The sequence below is a fragment of the Typopeltis vanoorti genome, chromosome 10, assembly GCF_054136105.1.
Source record: "Typopeltis vanoorti isolate ZY-2024b chromosome 10, IOZ_Tvanoo_1.0, whole genome shotgun sequence".
Lineage (NCBI taxonomy): Eukaryota > Metazoa > Arthropoda > Arachnida > Uropygi > Thelyphonidae > Typopeltis > Typopeltis vanoorti.
The window spans coordinates 56,872,387-56,895,328 of NC_143558.1; the positions used below are offsets into that span (position 1 = coordinate 56,872,387).

General features: G+C 33.5%; 1 protein-coding gene across 2 annotated transcripts in view; it reads left to right on the plus strand.

The window, feature by feature from the left end:
- The window catches only part of Pcmt (Protein-L-isoaspartate (D-aspartate) O-methyltransferase), a 111,183-nt gene extending 92,232 nt beyond the window's left edge, over positions 1-18,951 (plus strand). For both annotated transcript variants that reach the window (XM_090399716.1, XM_090399717.1), the window contains exons 6-8: positions 5,707-5,792; positions 16,824-16,996; positions 17,403-18,951. In XM_090399716.1, coding sequence (XP_090255842.1) covers positions 5,707-5,792; positions 16,824-16,996; positions 17,403-17,424 — 281 coding nt within the window. In that variant the 3' untranslated portion in view covers positions 17,425-18,951. The remainder of the gene's footprint in view (positions 1-5,706; positions 5,793-16,823; positions 16,997-17,402) is intronic.
- Positions 18,952-22,942: the final 3,991 nt, after the last annotated feature.

The window sequence follows — 22,942 nt, forward strand, 5'->3', positions numbered from 1 at the left end:
GATAACCTCAGATTTGTTTGGATTCCATTTCATAGCAACATTTTGAACTTCCTCCCACTTTGCCAAAACATTTTTGATTTCATCAGTCATAATTTGTTCTTTCTCTCCATCTTCAGATGAAATTTCCATTTCCTTTTCTTCACATTGCTTGAAAAGTTCTTTTAGCTCATCACTAGTCAGTTCTCAGTCGTTCATCTCCAATAATTCTTCAACATCTCCTTCCTCTACTTCCAAATTAAGATCATGAGCAGTTGCCACAATATTCTTTACCAATTTGTATCCTTCATCTGAAGTTTCTTCATTACCAAAGGAAGGACACAGTTTCCTCCATGCTGCTTTGAGACATTTCTTTGTTACTTCTTGCCAACCCTTTACAATTAGCCTAATTGCTATGACAATGTTGAATTCTTCCTTCCAAAATTTTCTTAGGGTTATGTTGGTAGCCTCACACATTTCAAAGCACCTGGTAAAAAAGTGCCCTTGTGTAAAGTTTTTTAAAATTTGCAATTATCAGCTGATCCATAGGTTGAATCAGAGATGTAGTTTTGGGAGGAAGAAAAATCACCTTGATAAAATCTAATTCATCTGGTAGCTCTTCTTGTATGCCCATTGGATGGCCAGGTGTGTTATCCAAGGTTAAAATGGCTTTTAGACGCAGATTGTTTTGCTCAAGATAGGCTTTTCCAGTTGGTCCAAACACTTCGCGAATCCAGTTTTTAAATTCTATTCTTGTGACCCAGGCTTTGATGTTAGACTTCCACAAAACACCGAGATTGGATTTAGAGACATTGAACTTTTTGAATGCTCTGGGGATTCTCTGAGTGATAGATTAACATTGGTTTTACCTTGCAGTCTCCACTTGCATTTGCTGCTAAAAGCAATGTTAACCTATCATTCATTGGTTTATGCCCAGGAATTGTTTTTTTCTTCTTTTGTGATAAATGTCCTGTTGGGCATTTTCTTCCAAAATAACCCAGTCTCATCACAGTTGAAGACTTGTTGAGGTAGGTATTCTCCTTCTTCTATAATTCTTGTAAAGCTATTGACAAATTTATCTGCTGCTGCTGCTTTGTCAGCACTAGCTGCCTTTCCATGTCTGACCACACTATGAATTCCTGTTCTTTTTTTAAAGTCGTCAAACCAATGTCTGCTACCTTTGAAATCACGTTTACCTCAGAACTTGATCCCGAAGTCTTCTTTTTCAAATCTTGATAAATCTGTTTAGCTTTCTAAAAGATTGCATTTTGAGATGTAGTATCGCCCACCATTTCTCTTTCTTTGATCCAAATTAGTAATAGATTTTCCATTTGCTCAAAAAGAAGCCCTCTGACATTCAACCTTGAAGTTCCCTTAGCTACCATAAGTTCTTTCTTAGCCAAAATGGTTGATATTGTACAATGACTGGTTTCATATATTCGAGCTAGCTGCATAACTTTCAACACCTTCATGATGTTTTGCTTTATTTCTTTCTTCTGTTCCATAGAGAAAATTTTTCTATTTTTTTTCCCTCAGTAGCTTTCTTTTTGGGACCCATTTTGTCACACAGTAAAAAAATTCACTCTATAAAAAAAAAAAGATATGCAAAATACGGTATTATTATAAATTGTACAACACTAAGACAAGGGATACAAAGAACATATCGTCACCTGAAAATAAAAGTAAAAGTTCAAAAATAAAAACTTTTTGAAATAAAAGTTAACAGTTAAATTCAAAACCTGCAATTTTTAACTTAGTGCATTTTGCTTGTAAGGTGACGATATTAGATACAGCACTTACTGTAACATACACTGATTAGCAGCTTATAGATAACATTATTATACAGATGAGATTTGATTTTGCCTTTTGATGGCGAACGAACAGTGACATGCACCCACCGATTTATTATCTATATGAACCAACACAAAAAATAAATGCTTAAATACTCATTTTCATCATAAAACGTATTTATAACCACAAATTTTATAATAAAGCAGAGTACACCACAAGAAAAGAAACAATAAACAGAAAACGTAAACAGCTGGCTATGATGGGTCAAACATATCTGAGCTACACAGCTATGCCGCGTGGCTGTTCTTTATTTGACAGTGTCCTCCCGTGTGTGGCTGAGTGCGATCGGAAAATTCCGGTTTTTTAGATCGGATAGAGGTTCACATAATCGAGAGTTGTTAACCAAGAGATTTTTTTCTTACAGCTACTCGTGTTTTTTTATCATTTCTGAGGCCGTTGTTAACCAAGGCACCACTGTATTGTTAGTTTGATGTATTGGGAGTTTGGAATATAAAACATAAGCATTGTAAATAGCGATATCCATCAAATAGAAAAATATTTTCTTGTAACCTTGGATGCATTTTCGCATAATTGGAAAACAAGCAGGTATTTGGTCTCTTGCCTATCAACACTGCCCTTTCCGCAATTGTATTCAAGAACACATTTAGATTTTATTACTTTTTCTTCATCACCCCTCTTACTTTTCCTGTATCTACCATTTCTTCTTTTGAATGCTTTGTGCTTATCATGTAAACATCCTTCTTATTGCGGCAACGTAATGACAAAATTCCTTGATAAGATAAAGTTTTTGATTTGCCTTTTTTTATTTTATATGTCGTCAATTTCTTAGGTATATTCTTGTGATTTTTTTCTAACTGTCCCCACAACATTTGTACTATTTTTTCTCAAGAAATAAAATAATTCTGGTGATGAATACTAATTATCTAAGAATAACGTATATCCTTTTCCTAAAATAGGTTCGGCCAACTCCATGGCGACATTTTGAGATGCAGGTGTATCGCTTCTCAGAATTTTATCCTTTCCTGTATAAATTTCGAACTTGGAACAATATCCAGAGTCTGATTCACATAGCTTGTAAAATTTTATCTCAAATCGTGCTAGTTTGCTAGCAATGAACTGTACATAATTTAGTCGACCTCTTTATTTCATAAGGGATTCGTCAATTACTACATCTTTATCTGGTGTATATAATTGCTGAAACTTATTATTCAGGTAGTCGACTATATTTTGCACTTTAACATATTTTGTCGTCTTTCTTTATTGTTTCATTATCCATGAAATGAAGAAAATGAGATATAGCCAAGAAGCTTTTATGAGGCATAATTTTGGAATATATGGGTGTCTTGACCACAGCCCTCTTTGACCAATACATGTCTATATTAGATTTTTTTACCTGTGACATAATTATACATAATGCAAAATATGCCTGCAATTTGTCACTTGTTATTGGATTCGTCAATCTTTTTAGTAATTTCCTCGTTTATTGCTTGAGTCACATATCTATTTAATTTCTGTAACTATCATTTCAAAGAAATCATCACAAAGCATTTGTTTCAAAACAGAAAGAGGTGTCGGATTTGCACCAAATCATAGCAAAGCAATTGCATCGATGCCGGGAATTTCCGTAAATGATTTTATAATAGGAATATTTTCCTTTTCATGCCAATTCCATTCGTTTTCTGTTACATTGGAATCATCGCTACTAGACGATATCGGTCTCAAACGTTTACGAACATTGCCTTGAACCAAACTTCCACTGCTACTGTCGCTATTGTCACTTGACAAGTCAAAAATGCCAACACTTTGATGATATAAATTTGTCTCACTGTTTTTATCCAAACTGTCCTCTCCGCTTTCAATATCACTTTCGGCTAACATATAAATATTTGCAGACATATTAGGGACGATAATAAATTGCAACACAAACTAACTAGTGAATAGAGTTTATATGCATATATATTCACTGCCTAACACCCTAAATTTGTTTGAAATTAATGCAAACTTTGTAACAAAATGTCAAAATCAATTTTGGTGCAATAAACAAAAAAACGTGTCACAGACGTCTTTGCATGTTAACTCTAAATTCGTTTGAAATTTACGTGAACTTTGTAACGTCTACAATATGTCAAAATCAATTTTGGTGCAATAAACAAAAGACTTGTCACAGACGTTTTTGTATGTTAATGGGTTAAATAGAGATGCTTATTATATTCCCATAATTTTCCTAGTGTTCATCATGGGGTAAAATCTTGATCTTTGCAACTATTTGTTTGACTTAAATCAATTTTATTCTTCACTAGTTTTTCCTTCACTCAATTTTCTTAGCCTTTTCTCAAGCATGCTTGTATAAATCACTAACCTTGAGAAAATTGCATGATTTTCATGAATTCAATTTTATCCCACTTTAATTATGTTTTTCAAAATGCATAATCATGCATTCAATTGTCTGCATATGCAGATTACTACTGTCTGTGCACATTTTCTGGAAATTTAAGTGTTTGGAATCATTAGCTCAGTGGATGTGGCATTTGCACACCATGGTGCTTAACCGCACGAAGGAAGACTTCTTGGTTTCGAATCTAGTTGGCGACTAGAAGAAATTTTTCTAAGCCTTTTTTCGACCGGTTCCCGAGTTAGTCGATCTCTGGCACGGGCAGGCGGGTTTTTCATCCCTGTAAACTCAAGAAAATCGACCGTAGACCCCACGTTATTTCAGACATTAAATACGAGTGTTAGGGTTAGTAACCACTAGATGGTGACACTTGTTGAACTGTCTCTCTTCACTGCGTGTCGATTAATTAGTGATAGCCTTGGGCCAGCTATCTCTGATGTTGTACCATGTGGAGATTAAACTGGAGAAAGGGCTAAAAATGGCCTCACCTACTCCCTATATATGGGAATAAAAAGGCGTTAGCTGAGCTGATTTTGATATTTTAATTTTTGTTTTAATTAACCCATTTGCAGAGACAAATAAAGGATATATTAAAATTATATATAGTTTAGTGCTATATATCATTTTAACATTTCCTTTAGAATTACATAAGAATGTCAGTGTAATTCAGTTTTGTTTTCATTTGGGTCATTTTTATTGGCAAAATGATTCAGTCTGATATTAATAATATTATGGTTTTCGATGGAATATAATCAAATTTGGTATTTAGAATTTTATTACAGTTTAGATTTGTTTGAATTTCGGTTTCAGCCATTTGTGGCTAAATGGCTGACAGTTATGTTTCGAGTACATAAGCAAAAACAGATACATCAGCATGCATGCACGCACGCACGTGTGCATGTGCACACACACAGATTTTTACATAAGTAAAAATCTAGTATGTGTGGTATTTTGAGTTCTTGAATAATATAAATCGAGATCTTTGAATAATATAAATTTGTTGGAGAGAGATATCTTTGTCAATGGATACAAACTCTTCGTAGTTTCTGATGCAGTTCACTTCTAATGAGATGTGATTTTTGCTATTGGCCATATCTTGCATATCCATGATCGAATACTGAAAACCAGAGAAAGCAAAATGATTTTGAATGGTGTTATTTATTCCTTGCCAACTATCTGCCACAAACTGTATTTCTTGTAAAAGATTAACTTTTGTGCTGGCTGACTTGTCTATTGAAGACATTAGTAGATTTTTCTTCAGTTGCCATAAATAATGATAGCATTTGATGTGAGATTTAATTCAGCAGAAATGCAAACTGAATACAGTATAATACCACTATATAATATCTAATCTGTACCTTTTTTAAATTTTCTTTAACAAAATCAGAATTATTGTGGGCAATTTATTTAGGGTTAAATATAAGTTTTATTAAATGTTGTTGTCGTTTTTTTTTTTAATCTGTAAACTTACTCATTTTCATTCACTTGTTTTTCTTTAATATAATAATGTGTTTTATTAATTTAAGTTGGCGATGGACGACAAGGCCATAAGGAAGAATCCCCATATGATGCGATTCATGTGGGAGCGGCTGCTCCCAAACTACCAGAAGAGGTGATTTGTTTCTCTTAAATTTGCTAATTGAATTTAAAAACTTTGTTTCAAATATTAAAATGCAACAAGTGTCAGTCATCTCTCACTATAGTGAATTACTCGGCATAACATAAACTGAAAATTTAACTTACTAAGTATTCATATTTATGAATTTAGGGACACAAAACACACGTGTTGGAATGATTATTTTACTTATTATTAATAAAATAACACTTGACATTTCAACCCCTGTATTGAGGTCATCATCAGAAAAATGCATGTGTATATGAAGACAAACTACGTGCTCTTGCACTCTACAAAGGTAAATTGAATCTATGCTGTTAATTGATCTCTTACTTAGCCTGGCCTCTAGTGGTAAAAAAACCTGCTAAAGTCCTCCTGTACTAAGATTTTCTTCTGGATTTGTACTGTTCAGGTTGCTATTAAATGTTAAAAAAATTGTGGGTTTTGGTGTGGTGTCGGGACTTGGTACCTTTCTAATCAATTCTGTGGTTATGTCTGGTAAGACCACACACACTCCAGACATACCACAGAATTGATTGGAAAGGTACCAAGTCCCTACATCACACCAAAACCTGGTTTAAGAGGAAATTTAAAGAAGCATGTGAAATGCTCAAACACAATCCTAATCTGAACAAAAATGATGGTCTAACCATAGAATGTGGAGGACCCATTTACAGAACAAGCCAAAGAAAAATCTCAATACAAGAAGACTTGTTGAATTTTTTTTTTTTTTCAACATTTAATAGCAACCTGAACTGTACAATTCCTGAAGAAAAGCTTAGTACAGGAGGACTTTAGCAGTTTTTTTTTTCACCACTAGAGGTCAGGCTAAGTAAGAGATCAATTAACAGCATAGATTCAATTTACCTTTGTAGAGTGCAAGAGCATGTAGCTTGTCTTCATATTTTTCTGATGATGACCTCAATGCAGGGGTCAAAACGTCAAGTGTTATTTTATTAATAATAAGTAAAATAATCATTTCCACACTTGTGTTTTTGTGTCCCTAAATTCGTAAATATGGATCTGAATGCTGATCACCGTGTAACCTTAAAAGAAAGAGTTAACTTAAAGTGTGCCCTATGTCCAAAAAGAAACCGAACTTTTCGAATATAGAAGAAACTAGTGGCGCCACCTGTTGTATCTTTTTGTTATCGAAAGCAGCAACCTTCATTAGTGTTGTCAACTGTTTATGACATTTGCTTCATTAGAAGCCAAGTTATAGTGCCAAGAATGACGATGTGTTTTGACGAATGGTCGGAAAATGAGTTTCAAACAGAGAGCTGCGATTGACTTTTGTGTTACTTTGGTAAACGTTTTACCGAAACGCATCAAATGCTTCATAAAGCATACGGTCATGAAAGCTTATCCCGTATTCAAGTTTACGAGTAGTTGTGAGATGCTTGAGGACACCGAAAAACCGAGCTGTTCAAAAACTGGACTGAGCGAAGTTAACATCCAAAAAATGCGTGATTTCATCAAAGAAAATCCGAAATCATCGAAGAGATTTATTGAAGATGAATTGGGGATTCCAAAATGAACTGTACACAACATTTTGACCGAGAGTCAATTGAATTCACGATTTGTTCCCCACAAGTTGATCGACGACCAAAAAAATGTATCAAATTGAACACTGCAAGGACCTCGTTAAAACCGTTCGTAAGGACTCAAACCCGCTGTATTTACCTGATAAAACACCCGTGACTTCTTTCTCTTTGCCCTGACTTCATTTGCCAATGAAAGGAAAGTGATACGACACCATTGAAAACGTTCAAACGGCAGTAACCACGATCCTCAACAGTATCCCAAAAACCGATATAAAAAACTCATTCAACGAATTAATTGACCATGCCAAACGCTGTATCGAAGCTGAGGGAGAGTATATTGATTGAAATAAATGATTTAAATAATTATAATTGGCCTGTGTTTTATTTTCTATCAAAAGTTCGGTTTCTTTTTGGATAGAGGGTGTATAATGGAAAAGTTCCTCAGAATCAGTATTTTTTTTTTTTTTTAAAATTCCCTACAACTATTTCTCTGGTCCTATCAATTTGTCAGTGAGTTTACTGTATTTAAGAAAAACTAAAGTGAACATTTACTTTAAGCAGGTTTTTTAATTTTTATACTTGGGATTTTCATTCAACATATAGTTATCAGTTTTAGCAAGTTTTTCATATTTATCATTTAAGCAGATTTTGTATAATTACTTTGCCGCATTTATATGCTTTATATGTCTGTGTAATGTTACAAATTTATCACTTATAAAGCAGAGAATTTCATCCTTCAAAAAATTATGATTCATTCACTTATAATCATTTGCTGTTAGCGAACACTATTCATTCTAATAAATGTCCATTATTGTCCTAATGCAGGGGTTCTCAATCTAGTTGTTGTCGTGGGTGCATTCAAGATTGGGAAGAGAGTGGTGGGCACTAATATTTTTTTCTATGAAAATTTATACTTATATCAAATGATAACAATTAACAAATTAACTATGAAAGTAGGATAAATACACATGTAACATTTATTATACAACTAAATTAAACCATCACATAATATGCAAAAACATTTCTCTTCACTCTGGATAAAACGGTAGTCTTCTTCCCACTCGTTGAATTTATAGGTTCATTGTATTTTATTTAGATTACTCATTCTACATGCCTTTTTAAATCAATTTTCTTCTTAACAATTATGCTTTTAAAACTTTTAATGTTTGTGGAATTTATGACGTCTTTCCTTTATTGCCTTCAAGGTTCTTTGTATGAATCTTGTGTTGTTGTTTCATTTGTTGATAAATAATCATTAAAGGGAATTTTTTATATGCTGATTATAGACATTAATGATTGGATATCAGTAGTTATACTAGTAAAATGAAAAGCTGGGAACAAAAGAGCTTGTTCTTCTCCAAGCTTCCCTTCCACAATTTTTCTTAACTTTTTCTCAAGCATACTTGCATAAATCTTTCCAGGAATGCTACTTTAGTCATCTGAAATTCAACCTTCTGACTTATTCACTGTAAAACTTTTATGCCTCCATATTTGATTTTCATTTCTGGTCAGATATCAATTACTTTAGTTGCTTTTCCACTTTTCATGTTTTTGATGTTTTTTTCCTACTTCAAGTATTAATATGTATTGCATTCCTGTTGAGTATTTTCTATCACCATACTGTCACTCCTTGTTTCGTTTAGCAAGCTTTCAAAGTAATTACTCCAGACATCTAGAATATCTTTATCTTCAACTTTTGTGTCATCTTTATCATCTGTGATTCCTTTTACCATACTCCTCTCCATTTTTGAGCTTTTTCAATAACCTCCAGAATATTTTACTACCTTCCTGATAATTAGTTTATGTTCTTACCGCAGTCTTGTCATGGCTTTTGTTTAGCTTGTTTTGCACTGTACTTGTTTTCTTACATTTTTCTCTATATTCTCTAAGAAGCATGAGCCAACTTACTTGCCAGGAACTTTTGATATGCTTTCGTCTTTTCCTTGACTATCTTTTTAACTCCCTGAGTCCATTATGGAGCTCTGATTTTTCTTTCTTGCAGATTACCCACCTACCTCTCTGGTTGGCTCATTCAATGTTTGGTTTGGTTCTTGTTTTCAAACTCATTTATTCTTGAATAATGTTTGTGTATTTGAGTCTACAGTTCATCTCTGAAAGCTGTTCAATTTTGATTCATTTTAAAACTTTCTAACACACCCTTCTTTTCAATATGAAATTAAATTTTATCCTTCTCAAAGCTAAATAGGGATCACTTCTAATTTCAAATCCTCCGCATATTCTTGTTTCCTGAATCAGATGCAAACAATAAAAAGTCAATGAGTCTTTATTTCTTGCATCTTCTATCCATGCGAATTTGTGCAAGTTGGAACAGGGTGTTAGTAATAACTAGTCCATGTCCTGAGCAGAAATCCAGCTGGTACTTACCATTATTAGTAATTTTGTTCTTTTTTTTAAAATTTTCCCAAAACATTTCCAAAGGAATACGGTCTACAGCTTTTCAAGATAAATGTGAACAAGTTCCTTCTTGCCCATCCATGGCACTAGTGTACTGTAGGTCAACCAACCTCTCATGGTTGGGTTCTCCTTAAAAAATAAATAAAATAAAACAAAACTCACATTATTCCAATAAAATGGATACAACAACAAAAAAAAAAACCTTGCCAAACTCCTTAAAGAAGAATCCCAACCCCCCCCACAAACCAGTCATATATATATATATATATATATATATATATATATATATACACACACTATCTTTACCTTACATCAAAGGTAAAACAAATAAGCTGGACTCCCTTGTGAAATGACACAGAATCGGAACAGTATACAAATCTCTGAACAAAGTATCTACCTTCCTAAGACAAAGATTGCCTAGACCCTCTTTCCTTCCCAGGTGTCTGCAACATCCTCTGCTTGCATGGTACTCAATATTTTGGACACACAGGACAAACTACTTTGGTCAGGAAGAAAGAACATCCAGAATGGACAATCAAAAAGCAGACTATCTCAACATTCCTTGGAGAAATACTAAATTTCTTCCATCTTATGAAGTAGTCTACTTCACAAATCCTTGTTTTAATCAGAGAGACTATGTTCCCAGAAGCAGGACAAATTCTACAGAACCCTCATTCTTTTACTTGTAACAGAACCAGTGGTGTGATTTTTACTTAGATTTTGGTGTATTGTCCTATCTACCTATCAGCATGAACAACAGGCCTTCACGCACGACTGTCCTTGTTAATTGGGTCATTTTGGTTTATGTCTTCACTGAATGTGTAGTGTTAAATTGTCTCTGATAATGCTACCTTGAGCTAACAAAATCGCAACTTGTAAATAAATAATTTACTAACTAAAATTATTTTCATTTCTGTCTTTTTTTTTTTGCATTCTAGAAACTGACATGAATAATAGCTACAGAAATTTAAACATGAAAATATCTCAAGATGTTCCTCAATGACAATATTTAACCTGTGTTAGTCTCTACCTGCCCTACTACTACATTTTGAGTAGAGAGGAGTAGAGACTTTAATCCTGTTGTGTAATAATGTAGGAGGACCTTACCTGAAATAGATTATAGACTGATTTATTTAATTCTCGCATAGTACTTTGTCTGCAGCTTAAAAATGGGCACTATTATACTTATGGTGAAGTCTTTCTGAACCTATAACACTTTAATAGAAAATGTTCACAAGTTCTCATTCAGCTATGTTGCCAACCATCTGTTAGTATTTGTATAGTAATTTAATATATCTTTGCTATTTATCAAGTTTCATTTATAGTCAATTTATTAAAATTCAGCCAATGTAATGAGACTGATATGAAATTGGTATATGGAACTAGCTTGCCCACTAAGAACAGTCAGGTCACAATGTTGAATATTGTTTAAGAGCATCAAAATGTTCTGCACACTTTGTCATATTTGTTGTTATCAGCTGTATTCTTACTTTTTATCTATTATTTCACTCCATTCTCTCTCTCTCTTTCTATATAACTTATTAACTAAAAAAAGAGGTCTTAAGTAGTCCTTTGATTATTCTATCTTGCTGCCTTCTCCACTTTGTGTCTCATGCTGTAAGCCATAAATTTTTATCTATTTTCAGCTGTGCTTTGACTTGTTTCTCAGCTTCCCTATATCCATAGTTTGTTCTCATTATTTGGAATGTTGCTTCAGTTTCTTATTGTATTCTGTTCTTTCAGCAATTATTTCAGTGACTCACTCTGGTAAACTCTGACAATATCAGCATTGCTTACCACTGTTGCAATGTTAATAGTGACTTTGGTAGGCAGTATTAGAGTATATTTTCTAAGCTTCAATTGTAGTGTACTATTAATAATGTAGTGAGCAGAACTTATTTCTACACATCTGTATGTTTTTTTGCATATAACCTGCTCATTTACTATTAGGACATAATTGTACTTGTTATGATTGTGAAAAGTAAATGAAATAGTGCATTGGTTATTCTCAGTAATAATAAATTTAATTTAATCCTTTATCCAAGTGTAAGCAAACAAAGTTTGCGTCTGAAGTATCTTCAGGACTGAGGCAACTCGTGGTAAAGATGGACTAAGCTCTCATCACTCCTTGTCTTAGTATCTTCCATAATGCAAAACACATCTCCTCGCGGACATGTATAATACTATGCATAAATGGAAGGTTCACTACCCAGACCGGTTTTGACCTTTATTGAGGTCTCGTCAGTGGGAGCCAGACCCAGAGGTGGTGATACTAAGGTGGAAGCAATGGAGAAGTCATCTTTACCTATATTGCCAATAGGTGTTTCACCTTATTATTAAATTACTCTAGATTTAGAGAAAGATGTTGGAAGTTTTTTTCCCACTTGGTTAGACTATAATAAATTTAGTTTAATCCTTTATGCAAGTGTAAGCAAACAAAGTTTGCACTTGAAGTATCTTCAGGACTGAGGCAACTCGTGGTAAAGGTGGACTAAGCTCTCATCACTCCTTGTCTTAGTATCTCCCATAATGCAGAGCACATCTCCTTGCAGACATGTATAATGCTATGCATTAATGGAAGGGTCACCCCAGACTGATTTTTATCTCTATTGAGGTCTCTCCTAATAAGGTGAGACACCTTTTGGCAATTTGTATAGGTAAAGATGACTTCTCCATTGCTTCCACCTTAGTATCACCACCTCTGGGTCTGGCTCCCACTGACGAGACCTCAATAAAGGTTGAAACTGGTCTGCGTAGTGACCCTTCCATTAATGCATAATGCAAAGTACATCCATGTCCGCAAGGTGATGTGCTTTGCATTATGGGAGATACTAAGACAAGGAGTGATGAGATCTTGGTCCACCTTTACCATGAGTTGCCTCAGTCATGAAGATACTTCAGGTGCAAACTTTGTTTGCTTACACTTGAATAAAGGATTAAACTAAATTTATTATAGTGTAACCAAGTGGGAGAAAAAAAAACAACTTCCAACCGGTTATTCTCAGTCTTGCTTAACTAGAGACACATCTCATGATTGTCACTGTAATTGCAAATATGAAATGGTCCATTTACAAGGACTTTGAAAACAAGTGTTCTGTGTGTTATAGAATGCTAGGGAAATTATAAGGAATTAGGGAAAAATTAATAAGCAAAATTATTGCTACAATCATCTCTTATCCCAAAAGGGGGACTGGAAAGTAATACATTTTTTGAACTACATTTTTAATATAAATTTTATTAAAGAACAAATTAACATTTTTCAATTCTATAATCGCCATCATTAATTATAACCTTATTCCAACGATCTACTAAGTTTAGAATTCCTTTTTTGAAAAAAGTTTTTTCTTTGGAGGCAAAAAATGATATCAAACTCCTTTGGACATCATCTTGCGAACAGAAGGTTTTATTTCTTATGCTGTGTTCTAAGGACCTGAATAAGTGTTAGTCACTAGGGGCAATATCCGGCGAATATGGAGGATGTGGTAGAAGTTCCCATCCTAACTGCCTAATTTTTTCTTGAGTCATTCTTGCAGAATGTGGTTTTGCATTATCTTTCTGCAAAATTACCCCTTTTCGATTGACAAGTGCAGGACGTTTGATTAACAATGCTTGATGTAGTCTCTCTAATTGTTCACAGTAGATGGCTGCTGTGATAGTCTTACCTTGTTCCATGAGTTTGTAATGAATAATTCCATGAATATCCCCACCAAATGCACAACAGAACCTTTTGTGGATGAAGTCCATCTTTAGGTGTTGGAATTGGAGTTTGATTTGGAGAAAGCCACTGTTTTTTTGTATTTATTATTCTTATACAGCACCCTATTTTTCATATTCTTATTTTTCATCACCAGTTACGACTCGTTCCAAAAAGTGGTCATTTTGTTGTCTGGTCAACAATGAATTGCAAATTGCCCGTCTCTGTGCTTTGTTTTCTGATAGTTCATGCGGTATACCCATACACCCTGTTTAAGAACCTTGCCACTCTTATGTAAGTGCCCTTGGACAGTTGACCATGATGAATTAAGTTTCTCTGCTAATTCTTGTATGGTTTGTTTTGGATCTGATTCAACGAGAGTCTTAAGAGCATCGTCATCTAGAGTAAGAGGTCTTCCAGATCGAGGACGATCAGAGAAATCAAAATTTTTTTCTGCAAATCTCCTAAACCATCGCTAACATTTGGTAACCTTCAATACCGTCTCCATAAGTTGAGCAAATGATTTTGGTAGCCTCGGTAGCATTCTTTCCTTGGTGAAACAAAAACAGCATACAATGACGTAAATGGTGCTCTTCAACTTTAAAGTCCGCCATATAAAAAAAAAAATCTAAATTAAAAAAAAAACAGATTTTTTAAATAGAAAAGTAATGCTAATATTTAAATAAAAATCAAATTTAATAATTTGTGTTATTTAAGAAAAAACAATCGGCTAAAAATGACCTATTAAAAATCATTGATTACTTTCCGGTCCCCCTTATATATATAGAAAGATGACATCCACCATTGATGTAACTCTCAGTATCTCCATGGATCTAGCTTCTACTAATGAAACCTCCATAAAGGTCAAAAGCATCAGCAGTAATGTTTGCCATAATGCACGTCATTATACACATGGAAGTATGCTGTATTGTGCATTATGGAATACTAAGGACATTTGATGTGAAACCATCTGTTTCTGTGTGCTCATACATAGGTAAAGGATCAAAACAAGAATATAATTTCTTGTTAAGTATTATAATTTATTTTTTAGCTAGTTATACAAGCACTCCTCCATCCTCTGAATTCTTATTAGGAGCATAATACATAATAGCTAATCACATCAAGTTTTAATCCTTGTCTTAAATTTAGCAATTAGACAACGAATTAAACCGAATTATTAATGCGATTATATCCAAGCAAAGCATTGCTTGCATTTCTATTAAGTCCTACACTTGTTGATGTTTGCTCTCCTTATGTCCTGAGTATATGCATGAAATGCTATCCAGCTAAGTGTCTCTTATAAATTTAGTTTAATCCTTTATCCAAGTGTAAGCAAACAAAGTTTTCACCTGAAATATCTTCAGGACTGAGGCAACTCGTAAAGGTGGTCCAAGCTCTCATCACTCCTTGTCTCAGTATCTCCCATAATGCACAGCACTTCTCCTTGCGGACATGTATAATGCTATGCATTAAGGGAAGGGCCACTACCTAGACTGGTTTCGACCTTTATTGAATGTTCAAGTACAGGTCAAACTCCAAAAACTCGGCATTGTTCCCCTCAGTAACAGTGACACGGCTCTACACCATGGCAGGCTCACCCCCACGACCCATCAGAGCCGTTCATATCTCATCCGAGGGGGGTAACAGCAACAGTTTTGCCTCAGTTAACTTCATGGGCTACAGCATTGCCATTCATTACCCCCACCCAGGACCTGGTTGACAGCAACAGCCAAGCCTCGGTTAAAACTTCATGGGCTGCAGCATTGCCATTTATCATCGAATCTTCCAACCGGTTTCAACCTTTATTGAATGTTCCAAGTACAGGTCAAACTCCAAAAACTCAGTGTTGTTCCCCTCAGTAACAGGCTCACCCTGCCATGTATAGCTTGGATGAGAGCATGGTCCACCTTTTACCACGAGTTGCCTCAGCCCTGAAGATACTTCAGGTGCTAACTTTGTTTGCTTACACTTGGATAAAGGATTAAACTAAATTTATTATAGTCTAACCAGGTGGGGAAAAAAAAAATTCCAACAGCTAAGTGTCTCCTTTTCCTGTTTGTCACTTTCTGTAGAGTAGCCTCAAATTTTTTACTTTTGAAATTCTTCAGTCAAGACATTACAAAAAAAAAAAAAAAATTAAATTAATTGTCCTCAGGTTGGTAAAGTAGGGATATTTGTTTCAGGATCCAGCAAAATCAGTTCCCTAATCTTAGGAATATGGCAGTAACTTGTCTTCTAGCTCCCTGCAATTTAAGTTTCTTAACTAACAAATTTTGCATCAGTTAGTTTTGGTGATGCTACCATAAGCAGTGGAGTCCAAGCACTTAAGTATAATTTCGTCTCCTAATAATTTTTTCGTGATTCTCATTCATAAAAAATTGTAAACATGTTAGTGCTATGAGTAGGCTGAGATTTTTTTTTTTTTTTTTTTTTTTTTTTTTTTTTGTAATTTTATTTATTTTTTTACATAATCCAGACATCCTGCTGTAGAGGCCAAACATAGACATTTTTCAAGCCATTTCAGGCCTCCAATAAGTGAGACACTGGTCTCATACTAATTATAAAAAATATTGTCACACATTCATGCATGGCAGGATTTGAACCTGCAGCCTGTTGGTTGGATGGAGAGTAAGTATGCTAACAACTCAGCCACCCAGGACAGCAATTAGTCACTAGCTGATGTTTGGTATCCTGTGTATTAATCTTCATAGGTCAGGCAATCTAAGCATACAAAGAAACAGTTTTTCTTTTCTTTCACAAGAGTGTTAGTGCAGAAGCATTTAATTATTATCAAAAGTTGAAGCCACAGTCAGGTATAGTGAAGTCAGATTCTTGTGCAGGTGGCTATTTATCTGCATGGTATACTGGTAGTAGCAGTTGGCATTTTCTCCTACTGTTGATGTTAGAAGCATAACATCATAGTAGTATTTACCATAGCCTCTTTTGGCCAAATGCTAACCCTATCTTTTGATGGTATGATCTGTTGTCATGGTATCGAAACATTCCAAATTTTACGTATCATTTGCTCTTGGTTAAGCTGACCACATAAATTCTGCTGACAGGCACCATAAGATTTTGGTGCAATGTCCTAATCACCAAACAAACTGCCAGTAGAGATGTAACATGACAACATAATTCCCAGTAATGTGAAATAACTCATGTTATCTGTTTGTGTGAAAATAATGGTAATAAAATAATTTAAGTGTGTAATGTATTCCATGTATCTCATTATATTGATGGTTTATTTATTCATTATAAATATATGTACTTCACTATCTTCTAAATTGCTTTTTTTGAGTTTTATAATTAATGTTGTATAGTGCATCATATGTTTCTACTTTTACTGATTACTTTTTTTTGTTTTACTATTTAAAGCTTGTAAATCAGTTGAAGCCAGGAGGTAGATTAATAGTGCCTGTAGGAAGAGAAAGCCATAACCAGATGTTGGAGCAGATTGACAAATTACCTGATGGCACAGTTAAGAGAACACCACTAATGGGAGTTGTTTATGTACCACTCACGGACAAGGAGTCACAATGGCCTGGAAGGTCGCGCTGAACTTTTTAACATCTTATCAGACTTTCCTCTCTTAAATATAAATTTGGAATGTTTACATTAAGCATCTTGATTAACTTAAATTCTGCTTTAACTCCAAAAAATTTATTTTATACAGTATTATAGAAGTTTGAAATTTTTAATTTTAAGTAAATTGCATTTTGTAAGTTAAGCTCCTTTATTTAGCATGCACTTCTTGCTAAGTATTTAGCAAGTATAATATTTTGTTTTTTTTCCTATAAATAGTTTTTGTTCAGTTTGCTTTTAAAATGCATTCTTATATTTATACACTTATTAAAATCTCTACTCCCTTGTTTTTCCTCTCTCTCTCTCTCTCCTCCTAGACAAAATAATTTTGCTATACTGTTTAGAGATCATATGCATTCTCTTATTCTTCAGGCATGACATGAATGAGCTGTAGCAGTTGTTTATGCACCAGCTCTGCTGCTTTACTCCGCCACATTCAACAAACCAGCCCTGAATTGCACATCGACAGACTGCTACAAGTGATTTGTCTGCTGTCTCCACTAGGTGGTGCTGCAGCCTTTCCTGAGTGCCAGTCAAAGAGTGATGTCCCTTTCTTAATGCAACCTGCAGTCCTGTGCTTCTTGCTGTCCACAGTGCCGTGAGTGTCAGAATCAGACCTGTGATCTGTTTTATTTTCATTCTAAAACAGTTTTCTGTTGACTTTTGACAATAATTTTGTATAGAATCTAAAATTTTGTATAAATATCCCTGTGAACTAACAAGCAGTAATTAATCAGTCTGCTGCTTTTAAAACTATAGAGATGTATTGTTTAGTTTTTCTTTTGTATTACTTCTGTCATGTTTTGTACCAATATATATTTGATTAATAAATTTCATTGAAAATAGGTAGTAGTACTTCCGATTCTCAGTTAATATTAAAATGCTTGAAGTAATTTAATAAAGGGATGTTCTGTTAGGTCAGATTTGTTTTTTGACATTTAAAATCATATCTCTCTTTTGAAACTGAAGCCAAACAATTGCATATGTATCCACAGTAAGAAATGTATCCACCTAATGAAAGAAATAAGCATTAAATACTAAGCATAAAAAGTAATTAGAGATTCAAAATTGCAACTTATTCAACAGCAGTATATTAAAACATCAGCAATATGATGAATTTTTAAATTTGGACAGGACATCCATATTTATTTATCTGATAAGAGATGATTAATTTGTTTCAACATCTTAAATTGCTGTGACATCCATTTATTGTTGAATATGTATGTATATGAGATTTTTATTTATTTGTATACAATTATGATTCACTTATAAAATGTAAATTTAAAAACCTTATCATAAAATTAATGCTCTTAAAACAAATGTTACTTAAAATCATACCACAAGAAATTAAAAAAAATTAACCTTGTGAGATTTTCTTTTAGCTGAATTATATTCAGCTAAAAGACAATCTTATATTTTCATTGAATTATATTAATTATTTATTTGGTACTTAAACATGACAAAAGCAATAAATAACAGATATACATAAAGTATGCTCTGAAATATATAGTAAAGCATATGCAGAGTGATTAAAGATTTCATAGCATTACTGGAAAATATGTCAGGGAGTAATTGCCTTCTTAATGGATGCATCTTTTTTGTGTATATTACCTGTTATTCACATGGCTTTTATTAAAAATTAAAGCCATTTTATTTAATTAACTAAAAATGTTTTGCATTCCTGGAGAAATTCCTGTAATTCTCTTCCCAGATTTAGAATGCCTCAAGTGTTATTTATTGTACAGTATGATCAATTTTTAAAGTTTGGTTTTTTAAAATGTTCAAAAGTATTTTTTTCTTTCATTGAGTAGTTAAGTTTTGTTAGAATTGTAATCTCTGAAGTCACTAAAGCTACTCACACAGAGAGAGAAAACCTCTTGTAAACTTTGACTGTTGAAGATAAAGCATATGTTGAAGCATATCAGTTGTTGTGTTTTGAATATATATAACATAATGTATTTTAAGATATGTATGTACATGACACACACACACACACACACACACACACACACACACACACACACACACACACACACACAAAGCTGTTTACCCAAGAAATTCTAAAGCCATAGTTCTATGGACCAGGTATGACTAATAGAAGTGCATATTCCAGCCAGCCAGTCCTCTGCATATTTTGTTATTGTGCTTACTTGCATGCATTTCAACATTTGTTGACTTTAAATAACATAGGATCATAAACCAGAATTAGATTTGCAGTAGTAGCTTAAGATGCCTTGTCAAAAATGTTTTAAAATAACACTTCATTGTGTTTATATATATATATATATATATATATATATTCAAGTGTTTCAAATTTGCTTTGGTCAGTTGTTTGTAAGAAAATAACTTGGAAATCTTCCACAGTTTATCAACTTGTGTTTAGGTAAATAAACCAAACCATTGTGCAGCCAACATCTGACAGTGTACTCTGCTTTGAAGCAAACTTTGACAGTCAGTTAGCACTTCATCATAGGATCTTCATTGTGGAAGACAATATTATATTCCTCAATTAACTCATATTTAAAAGGGCATTGTACTGAGCCTGCTTTTGCACAATTTTTTCCTCTTATGACACACACACACAAGGCATGGAAGCATGTGTTCGTGCACTTAAGACATACTGTCATATTTGTGGACAGTTCAGTAATGCCAGGTAACACCTGAATCTGGCAGTGTTCCAGCATAATGAGGTGAGAGATTAGATCAAATTATAAGAAATTTCAGAGGAATCTTCTAGGAAAATACAGGCTTTAAAATGAATCACTAAACAGCTTTATAGATGCTTTTTTTTTAGATCAGTTTGTTACCATAAAATGTTTTTTATAGTGAATATTGAAGAAGAACTTGATAAAAAAAAAATCAGGGAAATGTACTTTTAAAACAGTGGTTGGAATGCCTCCACAGGTACTTCCATTATCTATAATTTCAATTACAAGAAAATTAAAAAATTAAAAACATATTTTTTATCCTTTTAATGCAATTATGGATAGATTTTCACATGTGTTGTTATATTGCAGCAGTGTGTTCTGAAATTCTATTTAGTTGTTAAATTGAAAACAGATTGCACTGAATCTTACTGATCTGCTCACAGAAATAAGTTTGATCTAGCTCTCAATTAGAACGCATAGACACCCAGAGATCTGTATAGTCATAGTACTACAACTGGTAACTTGTAAACTGGCTGTTTACACTTGCAAGATTTATTATTCATATGGATAAAAGTTAATCATGTTTCATTTATTTCAGTTTTATTTTTGTTTTATTTTATTTTTTTTGGAGGGGGGTATCTATTGTTACATATTTCTGCAAAAAAATGCAAATTAAATTCAAATTCGGTAATTCATTCAACAGATTAATCAAACCTTTAGTTATCCCAAGATTTTTTTGGCTTATAGAAAACTCTCTTGTAGGGAGTTTTCTATAAGCCAAACTTCCTTATCTTGCCAACTCCCTTATAAGGAGTAGGCAAGGCCATTTTACCCCAATCTAACTTTTGGAAACTGAGTAGGCAGTTTAATCTCCATAAACAGGGATAAGTGTGTTAGCACAAATGATAAGGACAGGTTATGCACGACACTTCTTGTATTCAGTTATGTAATGATCACAGAAATGTAAATGTATTTCACATCGTTATTAAAATTGTTATTCACTGTAGCTTATCTTTGCTGACTCAGCTTTTCTTTCCAACAGTAGATATTATAACTCTTACTGTTGTACAAAATGAAGATTTATTTAAGCCTTAAGAATTATTACTAAAGAAAGAGCTAAAAGGCTTCATTTCAGTGGTGTAAAATTGCATAAGCAAAGTGGATAGTAAATCCAACATTATTTCAAAGCCGAATGTTTGTAGAAACTATGAAAGTTTCATAAGTTGACTTGAAATAATGTTGGATTTAATATCCACTTTGTTTATGTAATTTTACATTGTTTTACATTGCTGAAATGAAGCCTTTTGACTCTTTCTTTAGTAATTATTTTTTACGCACTGATTGAGCGTTCACTTACGAAAAATACATTTCTCTGACATTTCGATTTCCTAAGTACTGAGTACCTAGAAAATCGAAGTCCAGCACTCTTTCCTGAGTACACCACTCTTTTAAGTAGTCCAAGCTAAGGCAACTCAGGGATGCCTGGGATTGTATTCTTGTAAGCTCTCAGGTCAACTTACGAAACTTTCATAGTTTCCGCAAATATTTGGCTTTGAAACAATGTTGGATTTATTGTCGACTTTGCTTAAAAATTATGTCTAACAATAACATTAAAAACAACATACTTTTTATTAATATTGCACTTAACATTAATCAAACAATTAATATTACTTTTTCCCCTGTCACTGAGGCATTTTCAAGGTGTGATTAGGCTGCAATCACTAGCACATAAAATGGTGCACTGAGTATACTTACTTGAAGGATCTGTGTAATTTATGCAATAATTTATAAGTTATGAATAAATTGTTTATATTTGAAACAGAGGTATTTTATGTTCTTGGGTGTACTACATGAAAATTTTAAGTATCTTAAGTACTCACGAAACTGCAGCTAATTGTGTTAAAGAAAAGCGACAGTATATCAAGTTTTGGGAATGTTCATGAAACTAGACTTTCCTCAGCTACTGCACTGTATGATGACGCATGGAATTCATGCTAAATGGCGAGTAAATATAGTAAGAAAAGAAAAATAAAAAACCATAAAAGAATTTGTAAATTTGTTTTGTTATATCTAGTTTGTGGTGTGGGTGGGAAAGAAAGGAGTGATGATAATAATAAATTGTTCAATGAGTACTTTGTGAAAGTTTCATATTGATCTTAAGAAAATAGTATTTCACTCGGAGAGATGTGAGATAATTCAATAGATGAATTGGCAGTGCATATAACAGTTGCATAAATGTCTAAAGTAATTAACAGAAACTTTACTTTGATTTGTTTAATGAGTTTTAAAATTGGAAACCTCCAAAAGGAATAGAGAGGATGAGATAGAACCATCATGTAAGAATAGTGGCAAAACAGAAACAACTTACTAGAAAAAACTGGATTTTAATTTTTGTAAAATGACTATAGTAAATAAAATTAACCCATTAGTTCTGTCATTAAAATCCTTGTGATTTCTTCTGGGTAAATACAGAAAAAAATAATAAACATAAAATACAGAAAAAATAATAAACAGACAAATTAATAAGTTCCACATGCTTTACAATAAGAAAACTTTCATCTGTGGTCTCCATGCCTAACGATACAGTTATAGTCAGCATTTCCAAGTATCGCCTAATGAAAACTGAAACCAGTATCTTCATTAAGGGCTTTAGCTTTGTAGTCATTTCCAAACACATTCCCAAGGCCAATTTTAGTACATTATAGAAAAGGCCCTTTATCCTCCACCACAAAATATTGCTAACATTATTATATTCAAGACTGAATTCTTCTGCAGTCTTGAATCATCATCTCTCCTTCCAAACATCATCACAAACTCAGAAAGAAGAGCACTTTTTAATTTAAGAAAAAACAAAGGAATCGTCATCCTCAAAACAAAGGCAACATAATAGTTATCACAGACATAGCAGGCTAAATGTCAAAGATTTTGCTACTACTTTCAGGCACTTCTACTTTCTCTCTCTCTCAGACTACGATAATACTTGGGCTCATCATGAAGAGACCCATGAACTCTTATGCAACATACTTACCTGGTCTACAGATTTAAAGAAAAAACTTAAATCCATGCATCCATTAACTCCATGTGATTATACTGAGTTTCAAAAATTCACCAGGCTGATATACCCCTATAACCAATAGTGAATGGAATAAACTCGCCTACTTATCTTAGGCACCTTTCTACTTTATTAAAAAACCATATTCAGAAACTATGTGAAATTTCCATCATGTCAGACATCCTCACTAGTGTAGATGTAGTGTACCTTAT